Raw genomic sequence first — 12507 nt, forward strand, 5'->3', positions numbered from 1 at the left:
TCAGAAGAGTAAAGACAGATGCTTTTTCCAAGAACATAACATCGGGTTTACCAATAACTTTTCCACTCCAAACTAGTAAGTTCTCCTTCTGTATGCATTTATGTGCAAACCTTGAAAATATCTATACTTTGGGTCCAATCCTGCATGTTGCTTTAACTAACCAGACACCTATTCCTGGGAAATAAAATAGCTGGTGTACCTTGTATAGGTTAGGACAAATGAAACACTAATGTAAAGGAAAATAAATAATTCTGGGAATTGTTACAATTTTTTTTTTTTTTTTTTAGATAAATGCACATATGCATTCCGCCTGTACAGAACACACAAAAACAACGCAAGGTTAAAGTAAAAAAAAAAAAAGTTTGCAATTAAACACTCTATCCTTACAGTCTAGTAACTGTTAATTTGTTTGAAGAAAAAAAAATCAGTTCTAAACAAGATTTAATAAAAGGCCAAGTCGAAACAGCACAAGACTTGAGACTAAACAGGAGTAGCCAAATAAGGCTGGGAATCTAGTCTGAAAGTCTTAATTGAAATAGTTGTAGCCATCAGGTCTAATCATATCACGAACGTATGGTTGATTGTGTTGTACTGAAGAATAAGGAGATGGCAATAAGCCACCCATAGTCCCAGACCTATCCAAATATCTTCCAGACGAAGAATAGCTCCCAGCAGACATCAGGTCACCTGAAGAAAAACCTCCGGTTGAGGAAAATCCTCTACTTGATGAATACCCTCCAGAAGGCAAATAGCTAGAAGTAGATGAAAAACCTCCAGAACTGGTAAAATTTGAAGATGAAAAATCTCTAGATGAGGAAGTTCCCAGAGAAGACTGATAACCTCCAGCTGGTTTATAACTTTTGGAGGATGAAAAGCCTTTAGATGCAGAATAATGTCCAGCTGATTTGCGATTTAAAGTACCTTCATCTGTAGTCACCATAGTATTTAATCTACAAAATAAGTGAGGTTCATTTAAAAGCCGACAATAGCATAATTAGGAAAAAGAAAAACAGGAAAACGGATGAAAAAACAAAAACACACATGCAACAAAAAAACAAAATGAGGAAAGCATTTAGAGAAGGCGTTAAACTCATTTTTAAGTATTTAAGATGTCAACACATTTCAACCTACCTGACTCAGAGATCTGTGTGTCAGGGGCATCTATATCTACAGCACATCCTCCTCCTCCCTGATTTCTGCACCTGTTGTAAAACAAGTTACAGATATTTAAATAGTAATTGCGCAGACAATCAGGAAGGAGGAGGTCGGACGTATGCTTGCAATCATGTACTAAGTACAATGATATGATTTATAACTAAAATAGTGTCTTCCACTAATATTGACACTCTTGGTAAACAGGAGTAAGGAACGCAGAGAAAAATTGGCTATTGTTTAGTCATTTGATCTTTTCTAGAAAAAAAAGTGAAATATATGTGCGGCACGATTATTGGCACCCCTATGAATTCATATGAAAACATAGTTGAAGTATATTCCCAGTGATATTTAACATTTTTAGTACACCTGGGTGGCTATAAACAGGAAAATGTTCAACCACAACTTCCTCTTTCACAGGGGTTTAAATACTAGGCAATACATAGGCCACATTCCCTTAGTCCTTCATCAAAATGGGTAAACCTAAGGAATACAACCTGGAAGAGGAGGCGTGTCTATATTGTTCCAACGCACTAGGAAGAGGAAGGTTCGAGCGGTCAATAAATCCAATAAATCTCCAGGGATCACAGCTGCAGAATTGCAGAAGTTAGCTGCGTCTTGGGGTCAGAAAGTCTTCAAAACTACAATCTTGTACATCACCACAAAATGTTTGGAAGGGTTTCAAGAAAAAAGCCTCTACTCTCATCCAAAAAAACAAACTCAACTGTCTTCTAGTAGTTCCTGGCAAACTGAACTTCAAATGGGATCAGGTCCTAAGGTCAGCTGAAACCAAAATAGAGCTTTTTGGCAATAACCACCAGACATGGGTTTACCACACACAGAGAGGTAGCCATATGGAAAAGTACCTCACATCCACTGTTAAATATGTTGGGGCTGTCAACAGCGCTGTTTTTGTCAGAGGACCTGGACATTTTGTTAGGATACATAGGATCATGGATGCTATCAAATATCAACATGGGGAATGGTTGGATCTTCCAACAGGACTATGATGCAAAACATACATCAAATTCAACACAAAAATGTTTACTGACCATAAAATCAAGGTCCTACCATGGCCATCCCAGTCTCCTGATTTGAACCCCATACAAAACACGTGGGGTGAACTAAAAAGGAGAGCTTAGAACTTAGACCTCAAAAATTGAACGATCTGGGGAGATTCTGTATGAAGGAATGATCTCACCACCCACATCAGGCATTATAGAAGACATAGGGCTGTTATATTGGCAAAGGGAGGTGGCATAAACTATTGATTGGGTGCTAATAATTGTGCTACACATATATTTAACACTTTTTTTTTATAAACTCGTGTTGTTTGCAAATGTTTGATATTCCCAAGAGAGTATTTTTCTGTATCTTTTTTTTTTTTACATCAAAGGGTTAAATAATTATTTGTTCATTTTTACCAAGGGTGCCAATATTAGTGGATGACACTATATGTAGACTTTCAAGCTCTGATGGTGGCAGAAAACACTTGGGATGCTGCATCCAAATACAAAACGTAAATAAAGCCATAAGAATAAATACACATACATGCACATCACTTAAATATTGGATCCAATAGATTACACTTCAGTTCTTTAGGGTTTTAGAATTGAAAATGGAACATGGTGAACCGTGGCAGTTTCTTATAATATGAAGTCAGGCTCTGCCTACACATGGACTTTCAACAGCTGAAAACCGAAGATGGGATCTGCTACCATAGATCAACGTTATGTTGGTGTAAAATGTGTGTAGTGATGACAGAAGCTTTATCTGAAATTCACATGAATGGCAACATACTCTAGTGCTCTGCAACTATATAAACACACAATTTATATAACACTATATACACCAATCAGCCATAACATTATGACAACCAGACCCTTCAAGACATTGACTCCACTAGGTCTCTGAAGATGTGCTGTGGTATCCTTTAAGTGCTATAAGTCACGAGGTGGGGCCTCCATGGATACATCCTGGTGCCATGTGTTCTTCAGGTAAGTGACGCACACCCACCCGGCCATCCACGTGATGTAACAGAAAATGTGATTCATCAGACCAGGCCACCTTCTTCCATTGCCCTGTGGTCCAGTGCCCATTGTAGGACCTTTTGTAGTGGACAGGGGTCAGCATGGGCACCATGACCGGTCTGCGGCTATACAACCCCATACGCAACAAACCGCGATGCACTGTGTGTTCTGACACCTATCAGAACCAGCATTAACATTTTCAGCAATTTGAGCTATAGTAGCAAGCCTGTTCACCCCCTCATGACTGCCCATGACCCTGTCACGGGTTCACTGTTTTTCCTTCCTTGGACCACTTTTGGTTACTGACCGCTGCAGCCTAAAACCTACAAGAGCTGCGGTTTTGGAGATGCTCTGACCCAGTCTTCTAGTCCTCACAATTTGACCCTTGTCAAAGTCACTCAGATCCTTACACTTGTCCATTTTTCCTGCTACTAACACATCAACTTCGAGGACACAATGTTCACTTGCTGCTTTATATATCCCACCCACTGACAGGTGCCATGATAAGATTATCTGTGTAATTCACTTCACCAGTGATCATAATGTTATGAATGATTGGTGTAAATATATATTTGTAGGCTGAACTCTTAACATCTTTGTGCCCCCCATAAATATTTTCTACACATGGGCTTTGTGGATTTAGCATGTCCACAGACAGATTTGTCTGAACTGTCTCAAATTGACAATTGTAAAACTGTTGCATAGTTAGATATAGGGTCAACAAATACTCACTGGTTCTTGTGTTTGGAGCCACTAATGTGAGCTTGGTACTGCTCTATAGAGTTCAAAACAACACGGCAGATATCACAGGAGTATCCCTTCCCAGCTGAAAGACACAAACAGCAAATGTTTTACAACGTAAGACACGTAATCAGATTTCAGTGAAATTAAATAGTGGATGCCTCTAACATAGAATAGTCGATGGGAAGACAGAATAACTGGTTAGGTGTAACGCTTTAGGGGTATAGATTAGAAGCATACGTTATACTGTATCAATATCTGGATTTAAAGATTGCAGAGCATCAGGAAACAAAATGACATGGATCACGCTCAGCTCTTTCATAATTTATTTCTCTACTGCATTAACATGTTAATCGCTCAAGTCTCAGTGTCAAATGTTTCTAAACTAATGTATATTCTCTGCAAGTACTTCTACACAACTTCTTCACGGTTAGAGATGTAGCAGGAAAGCCTTCAAAACTTCATTTTGTGTATAAAATACAGCACATTATTGTGAAGTGAAAGCATCTAGGAGCAGCAACACCACATCCATCCGCACACACTTACAGAGTGGGGCCGCCGAGTGCCGAAGCTCATAGTGGATAAACATCACCTGCCCCCTGTAGCATCACTCATTAAAGAGTTTCAAACTGCCTCTAAAAGCAACATCAGCACAAGCACTGTGTGCCAAAGATCACAATACACAATATAGCCAAGTGTCGGCTGAAGAGGTGAAAAGCACACCACCAGCGGAATATGGAGCAGTGGAAATGTGTTCTCTGGAGTGATGAATCCCACTTCACTATCTGGAATTGGGATGGGGAATCTGGGTGTGGCGGATGCCAAGAAAACGCTATCAGAATGCATAGTGCCTACGTAAAGTTTGATTGCAGAAAAACAGTTTTCTGCATTTTATCTTACATCTTCGAAACATAAAATGTGATGCAGATAAGAAGCAAACAAATCTTTATTTGTCTTATATTTAGTCATATCTCTATTCCAAGCAGGTTTAAATTCACTCAATGTGTTAAACTCACTTCTGTTGGGAAGCTGTCCCGCTTACCTACCACTTTCTCAGTAAAGAAAAAACTTCCTTGCATTTGATCTAAGCATCTGACTCTCTAGTTTTTCACTGGGACTATATTTTTCCTCTTGTACTTTATTGAATCTCCGTGTATTGGTTGGGCAGACTGGATGGGCCTACTGGTTCTTATCTGCCGTCACTTTCTATGTTTCTTTCTATGTTTAAATGGTGGACTGGACTTTCCATCCATGAAGGGCCAGGACCACTTAGGAACATCATGGCTCCCTCTCGAACCAGAACCTTGGGGGTGATGACAGTTTTACTAACAAAGACTGTGCTAAACGTCTTAAAACAGTTTCTGGTGTACATTTGCACAAGCACACATACCTTTGCAATAGGAAAAAAATAATTTGCACCACATAAGATTTCTGCGCACATCAACTGCTAAATATTAGATGGAACATGGATTCTGTCTTTGGAGTTTTACGTCTCAAGTGCATCACTTATCAGGATTGGATTGCAGCTGTCACACGCCATTCTTATTTACTTTAATTCTAATTTAATGATAAAAAATATCTATTCTATATCTTTGTAACATCTGTAAAAAGACAATTCCTTACCTTTGAGACCTTTTCTATTATTGTTAATAAAAATATTAAAGAGTGTGTAGCAAGCCCTGATGTACACATCTAGCAACAAGAGCTTCCTTTAAAATATATACCAGTAACTAAAATAATCTCCTGTCACTCAATCATTCAATTATTTTAACAACCAAACCAAAACACCGCAGGGAGAATGTCAATTGCCTTACTAAAATCTAGATAATGTACGTGTTTTTTTGTTTTTAAATACATTCTTTATTTTCTTAATTTAGTTAGACAATCTAGGTTTACTGCTCCTGACCAGATTATTATTTTAGTTACCCAGTCAAAAACAAATCAATTAGGTCAGTGGCAGACTCAGCTACTTGTTTTTATCGGCCTGCATCATCTTTCATGGACATCAGTTTTTCATATGCTCTGCTTGTCCAAGAGGCCTGCATATTACACCTATACAAGCAACAATTTCCAAACGTTCTAGTTACCCACATTGCCTGTACGTTCTCCCCCTGACCGTGGCAGATAAATTTCATAAAGACACAATCGGATAAAAGCAGGCGACAGATTTACAGGAGACAAAGGGGTCCAAAAAACATCACAAAGACCCACAGAGGGGATACTAAGTGGCTGTTTTATTGTAGAAAGCCACAGTGACACAGGGGTGACAGCAGAGGGAGGGAACCAATAATATATGCCTTACACCTATCAAGCTACACAGAGCTCTTAATACGATGAATCCTGTTGCCAGGACCTTTAAATAATTAAAGTTTTTTTTCTTTGCATGCATTAACTATTAAATTGCCATGGTGCAAGAATACCTTCATATCCTTTAACGTTAGAGTGAAGACTATCCCATTGCTACAAAATGCAGGACTTCTCGGTCATGCATCTGAAGCTAATCCTGCAGCGCCAAACCGCACTTTTCAATTTATCGGCTTAGTAGTAACCCCAATCAAGGGATTTTAAATGCTGGTATTTTAATGCAGTAATTCACACACATTGTACTTTAGGTGTGCATTTACAGCTCCTGGTATATGTCACAGCCAAACAACATCCCAATATGCGTTCAGCGACATCTCCCAAGTACAGTGATAGCACCCAAGCAATAGGCTCCTTGACTTGCATGATTGAATGCAGTATCTGTATTCAACCCAAGGGGGGAGCTGAGAGTTCTCAGAAGCAATGAGACGGGGGCACCTGCAGCAATTTTAGGTGTTGCTGAATGCCTTAATATCTCATGTTTGGAAGAAGAAAGATCACTGATCACTTTGCAGACCTGTGTAACCTCTTCTGTGTGCATTGCAGCATTAAGAGTACATGTACATCAGTATTTTAATTTTCAACCATTAGAAGCTATGCTTTAGCTTCCTGGCATTGGGTTCTGTGAAAAGTCTGAATCTATATGACACCCAACATGTTTGGATCACATAGTTCAAACCCTTCTCAAACGTAAATTATACTTTTAGCTTAATTTGCTATCAAAATGCCCAACAATGCCTTGAACACACAAGTATTACAGATCACACATAAGATTCAAACTTAATTTCCATACCAAGGTACCCACCTGTCACAGAGCCTGGAATTGCAGGTTTGATGTCTGCAGTCTGTGGCAACGAGTTTCCAATGGTGTATATAGTCATGAGTTGGGTCTTTGTCTCCTGCTTCTTGTGTTTCTTGCCCATGTAATGTTGTTGAGACATAAGTGGGTTGTTGAAAGTGGCTTTGCATAGCTTACAGAATTTTTCAGGGTCATTTTCATCCACTTTATCATCAACCTTTGGACCCTGGACTGGTGTTTTTACAGGCTTCTTAACTGGGGGGTCAACTAATAGGAAAATCAGAGAAATTAGAAAATGTAATTGTGACATTTATCATGTCACAGCACAACTTTAAACAGTGAAATCTACATGAGCACTTATTTGCTGCTGGAAGCCTCTTATACACAGTGAACTTTGTGACACAGCTAGGCCAATTATACATTACAAATGGCCACCCAGACGTGTTCCTCCTGGAGGAAGGGCTGAACGGGGTCCTTCACAATGCACAGTCTAAGAGATGAAATGTTTTGACACAGAGCAATTCAATGGTCGTTGAATGAGCATCACTGACACAAATACACAGCAAGAGAGCAGTGACACACAAAGGCAAATATAAAAATACAAGGTAGTTTAAAACTAAGTTTAATAGGATTACACCTATTGTCAACAGCTTTTTTCCTAGAAAACAAATGTAGTCTGTGTGCAACATTAGCAATGCTTTATAAATTTCAAAGAATTACTTTAAGGTCAATTCCAACAACATCTATTCCACTGGAAGCACAAAAACTGTCACCAGGAAAACAGGCAATACAAGGCTATCTTCTAGTGGGAGACTGTGCTTAATAGCACAGGGATAAGCGAGATAAAACTTGATGCAGCTTGAAGGGTAGTCTGGAGGGCGGCATCTGGGCGCCACCACTAGGAACAGCTGATGTAAGCTAGTGTCAGGCCAGGTTAACCCGTGGACCACAGAACCTCCGGGCAAACAAAGGGAAGCATTAAAAGGAAGCGGAACAAATAATGATCTGTTGGCAGGAGAGCCAGAAGCAACCTGACAACAGGTGTCCCTTGGACAAGCAAGTGTAGGTCTACATCAGCTGCTTCATTAGATGGGAAACAGAGTCCACTTACATTTGCTTGGAATCAAGCAAGTTGAAGAGCTCAGTGACACGGTGACAAGGGTAGCTCGCTGGCATCTGGAGGAGTGGTTGACGGGCTCTTTTTGCTTCTTCCTCTGATTTCTAGGTAGCCAATCACCCATAGTGCTCTGGAGTGTGGGGAAAATCGGGTGAGGACTCCCAGTCCTGGACCTGCACCTCAGATAGGCCAAGTTGCCTCATGAACTCTGGGACTTTAGTTGGATCCTTTAGGGCGACGCTTAACATTCAGGCTAAAAAGCGGTCCAGGATGTTGGCCGCCCACAGCACATTTGTGATAAGCCTAACAGCCTTGCACAGCTGAAGGCTCACACACCGGGTATATCTGGGATCCCAAATCACATTTGGATCGGAGCTCCAGGTGGACAGCAAACACTAAGAGCCTTGTGAGCCCTGGGTAGTTGGGATATCTGCAGGTTGAATTTTCTCTGGGAGGCCCCGACACGTAGATTACAACAGCGCCCTCCATTATCTATATCCTCCAGTTGATTTCTTAATTGCATGATCATCTGTTCCTGCACCATGGTTCAGAGTCCACTGCTTAGCTAGTCTACCTGCTGCCCTCCTCCAGTGCAGCCACTCATCTGTCCAAGGTCTATCTTGATTCCACACAGAATGTAGGGCTATGCCCGCTTTTGTCTGGAAGTGTTGGAGTATGTCTCGTAAGACGGAGGGGTAGGTCGGTCCTAGGTATTGCTAGACTCCAAGATGGAGGAACTGGCAGGAATCGCTGCCATTTTGGAGGTCTCTTCAGTGTTAGGGTGAGCCTGCAAGAGGCTGAAATAAACACTCCCAAAAGTGATGAGCCTGAGGTCCTAGGTTTGGTTCCCTGGTGTTTAGAAGCCAGATTAACCCATGTTCATGTGAAGTTAAAAACAAGCCGGCAGACAAGGAATAAGGACAGAGCCTCGCTAGTTTGTCCATCTTGGTCTAATGGTAGACCATGCCCCCCTTAAGGTCATTATGAATACAGAACATTTTAGTGTGTTGTGAATAAACAGCAGACAATAAGAAACAGCACCACACTCTTGAGGCCATAATTTAATTTTACCTTCAGCTACGCCTCCCTGCATCTGGATCTTTAAATTCTTGGCATGAGTTTTCCCTAAATAGTGGGACTGCGCAACTACAGCCGAAGTAAATGTCATATTGCATATCGAGCAGACCTTATTCCTGCTGTCTTCACTGTCAGAGTCCTGCACCTGTAAGAGTTGGAGCAAGTTTTAAACTGTACTTATTACCATATTTTCAATACACACACATAAAATTACACAACAAAACAGCAAAAGGCCGCTTAATCTGAGGAAGCAGCAGTAAGAAATGGAACAGAAGGAGAAATAGCGAAATAAGTATATCTGCCATGTGTCAATTACCGACAAGTTCGATGTAAGGAAAATAATTTACCTTAAAGGTCGTTTTCATCCTTTTCGGCGGCGTAGGGTCATCCCACTGGTTACCTGCCTTGTAGCGACGCACTTTGTTTGCATGTTTCTTGCTCTAGAATGAAAACATTAGTGAAACAAAAAAAAACAAAAAACTTTATGATGCGTTGTACCAGTCGCAGCTATGTTTATCCTTCCAGGGCCTATTTAATACCCTCAGCCAAACTAAAACAAGCAGAAATCATTGGTGGTGGGAGAAAAGGTACTCATCAAAATCACCAAGGATCTGCTTCATGGGGAGAACCCACTTCTGGGCAACTCGTAAATTGCTTCAAGTGTAGGACTTGTTTGCTACTTTAGATGAAATATTGAATTTCCTGACATGACAAACATTGTGTTGATATTATGGAATCAACATAGTTAGCTATAGCTTAGTAAATCCTACAGGACAGCAAAATTAAAATTCAGCATGCTTGGAGCTTCAGACACTATAAACAAACCACCTAGATATGTACGAGTCCTTTTTAACATATGATTTTTTTTTATTACCGAGTTGTGATTCATGTGGACCATTTAACAAATAGAGACAATATTAGTAGTATAGTTTAGTATCTAAACTTTACGTGTGCTGTGTTTAGACTATTTTATAAATGCATACTTTGTAATCGATTGACGTCTGCTTATAATTTTGTCTTACAGATTTGCATATGTAGAGTCTTTGCACTTAAATGGTAGCTGGGGAGGTGTTGCTGATTCCAACTAATAGAGAAATAGCAGGATACAAAGCTTTTTTTCTAGAGTTAAACTTAGTGGCATCATTCAGTCATCTGCCATCCTTTTTTTTCTAAATCTTGAGAAAGAAGGATGTAGCTACACTTTGGTTGATAGTCCTTGTTGATCAAGGCAGACATCAAGGGGGTATCGATAATATAAATTTCAGATATGTACCTGGTAATGAGCAAGCTTTTGAGATTCTGAAATCAGAGCTGCACTACACACTTTACACTGGGTCTCAGAGAAGATGTCACTGTTCTCCCGGATGAGGCGATCAACTGAGAAGTATAAAAGAAATGTATTGTGATACAAAAAAAATATACTTATCACTACGCCACGACTTCCATCCAGCCTATGCTCAGTGATACAATGTTAACGGTTTGATCTCAACGTAACGGAAGCTATGTCAATGATCAGACGTAGCCAGGCCATGTTCCACAGGACGGCTGCATCTGACACACACTGCCTATTTCACTGGCACATCGCGCAGCTGCTAGCATTGACAGGCATAGGCGAGGTTGTCAGCTAGCTGTAGCAGGTCTCAGCTTTACATACATATAACTAAATCATTGGGATCCTGGTCCACTGTAGTTTTATTTTTATTGCATTCATAGAAAAATGTGCCTCTGATCCTCTTTCCAAAATTGGCATACAAAAATATCAAGGTAAACAAAAAGGTTATAATATTATGGCCAGTCATAAACTAAAAACAGTGCGACCGTGAGAGTAATGAAAAAACAAATGCTATTAAGGACCCAATGGCATTCTAAAATGATGTCCTCCACTAGCCAGTTCCTCCGGTGTGGTAGAGGGGTCGAGTAACAAGGTATATCCCACCACCATGTAAACACCAAGCGGGGGGGGGGCCACAGAAGGGGGGGGTGATTAAGAACAGAGACAACTAGGTATGAGACATAGGTGAGTTAACCATTTATGGGGCTTATTTCTATTGACCATAGCACAATAACCGAAGGATGTGAAGGTCTGCTGTGAGTTGCCCTTTAAATGCAGCTGTTAGATTTAACATTGTTAGGTTATACAGCACACATAAGGACGTGTTTGTACGCACACAGTTCCGTGATATTTAATGAATGAGTGATGAGGTTTTCAGATGGCTGCAGAACTGAACATGAGGACCACCAAAGCTTTCTATATACCGACACCCGGCGTGGCGTCCCAAGTAACAGTCCGCCATCTGATTCATTTAGCATCCTAGGCATGATGCACACGCAGGGCCTGCGCTCCAAGGCTCCCGCGGCACGTCATTCCCCTCTCCCCCGTGGCTAGGCCGCTCCGTGCAGCCAAGCTCTTTGCATCGCCTCTTCAATCTCGCTTACCTGCTTCCTTCCCCACCGGCAGATCCAAATCATCGCCGTTTCCGACCCCATCCGCCATTTTCTTCTCAAGCAACAGATGCACCGCAAACGCACAAGCCAAGCAGGGAACACCTTCTGTCGCGAGATAGAACGGGATATCCGGCGACCCCCCTCCCCCTGTTCGCTGGCCTCGCGAGATGGGAGGTTCATTCAACTGTTGCCAAGTCTGTAAAGCGGTTGGGACAGTTCTGTCTTATGCTGGGGTTCTACCCTCCGTTTAGCTAAATCCATAGCTGGGCGTCTGTGACTAGAAGTGCCCGTCTACGGACGCTACACCTTCAGCTCCCGTTGTCTTGGTGTCTATTTAGTGACCGCATAGCCTTTCACAATGTCTAACGGCTCTACACTCAGAGCGCATGCTCAGTAGCGATGCTTATCTGAATTTCCACTCGAGACTGAAAATAATAACATGATCCCTGAACCTTTTCTTTATTTGTAGGGCATGTATTAACCCCTTCAGTCCCAGAGGTTTTTGGTAGTATTTTTTATACTTATGGCTTAACGGGGGCAGGAGGGTTATACCTTTTAGATGTTCTGTTAGGGCAATGGGATGTAAGGGTTTTTTCTTTTATTATTATTATTATCCTTTTTATCATATTGTTTTATTTTTTGTATTTTGTTAAAGAATTGCACTGTTATCAGTGCAGTATGGTTAGAGGTCCTCTTAGGGACCTCTTAAACATGTTATTAATGCCAGTGATGTCACAATGACATCACTTAGCTCACTTTATTGTTGGACGCCCCTGACCTAGGTT

General features: G+C 41.0%; 1 protein-coding gene across 1 annotated transcript; it reads right to left on the minus strand.

Annotated features, from left to right (window-relative positions):
- Nucleotides 1-426: 426 nt before the first annotated feature.
- Nucleotides 427-12134, minus strand: ZNF346 (zinc finger protein 346). The gene is made up of 7 exons (XM_053464971.1): nt 11714-12134; nt 10551-10654; nt 9625-9717; nt 9272-9422; nt 7090-7350; nt 3915-4008; nt 427-950 (listed from the first exon to the last, which is right to left on the minus strand). The coding sequence occupies exons 1-7, from the start codon at nt 11769-11771 to the stop codon at nt 527-529; spliced, it is 1185 nt and encodes a 394-aa protein (XP_053320946.1). The 5' UTR covers nt 11772-12134; the 3' UTR covers nt 427-526.
- Between the last annotated feature and the right edge of the window lie 373 nt (nt 12135-12507).

Source organism: Spea bombifrons, chromosome 4 (genome assembly GCF_027358695.1).
Source record: "Spea bombifrons isolate aSpeBom1 chromosome 4, aSpeBom1.2.pri, whole genome shotgun sequence".
NCBI lineage: Eukaryota > Metazoa > Chordata > Amphibia > Anura > Pelobatidae > Spea > Spea bombifrons.

What these genes read in the sequence shown, in the direction of transcription:
- ZNF346 (XM_053464971.1), bottom strand. Translation starts at nt 11,771, where the DNA reads ATGGCGGATGGGGTCGGAAACGGCGATGATTTGGATCTGCCGGTGGGG. An exon ending in GCCGGTGGGGAAGGAAGCAG is followed by an intron (nt 10,655 to 11,713) that starts GTAAGCGAGATT and finishes TATACTTCTCAG; the next exon opens with TTGATCGCCTCATCCGGGAG. An exon ending in GGATGAAAACGACCTTTAAG is followed by an intron (nt 9,423 to 9,624) that starts GTAAATTATTTT and finishes CAACTCTTACAG; the next exon opens with GTGCAGGACTCTGACAGTGA.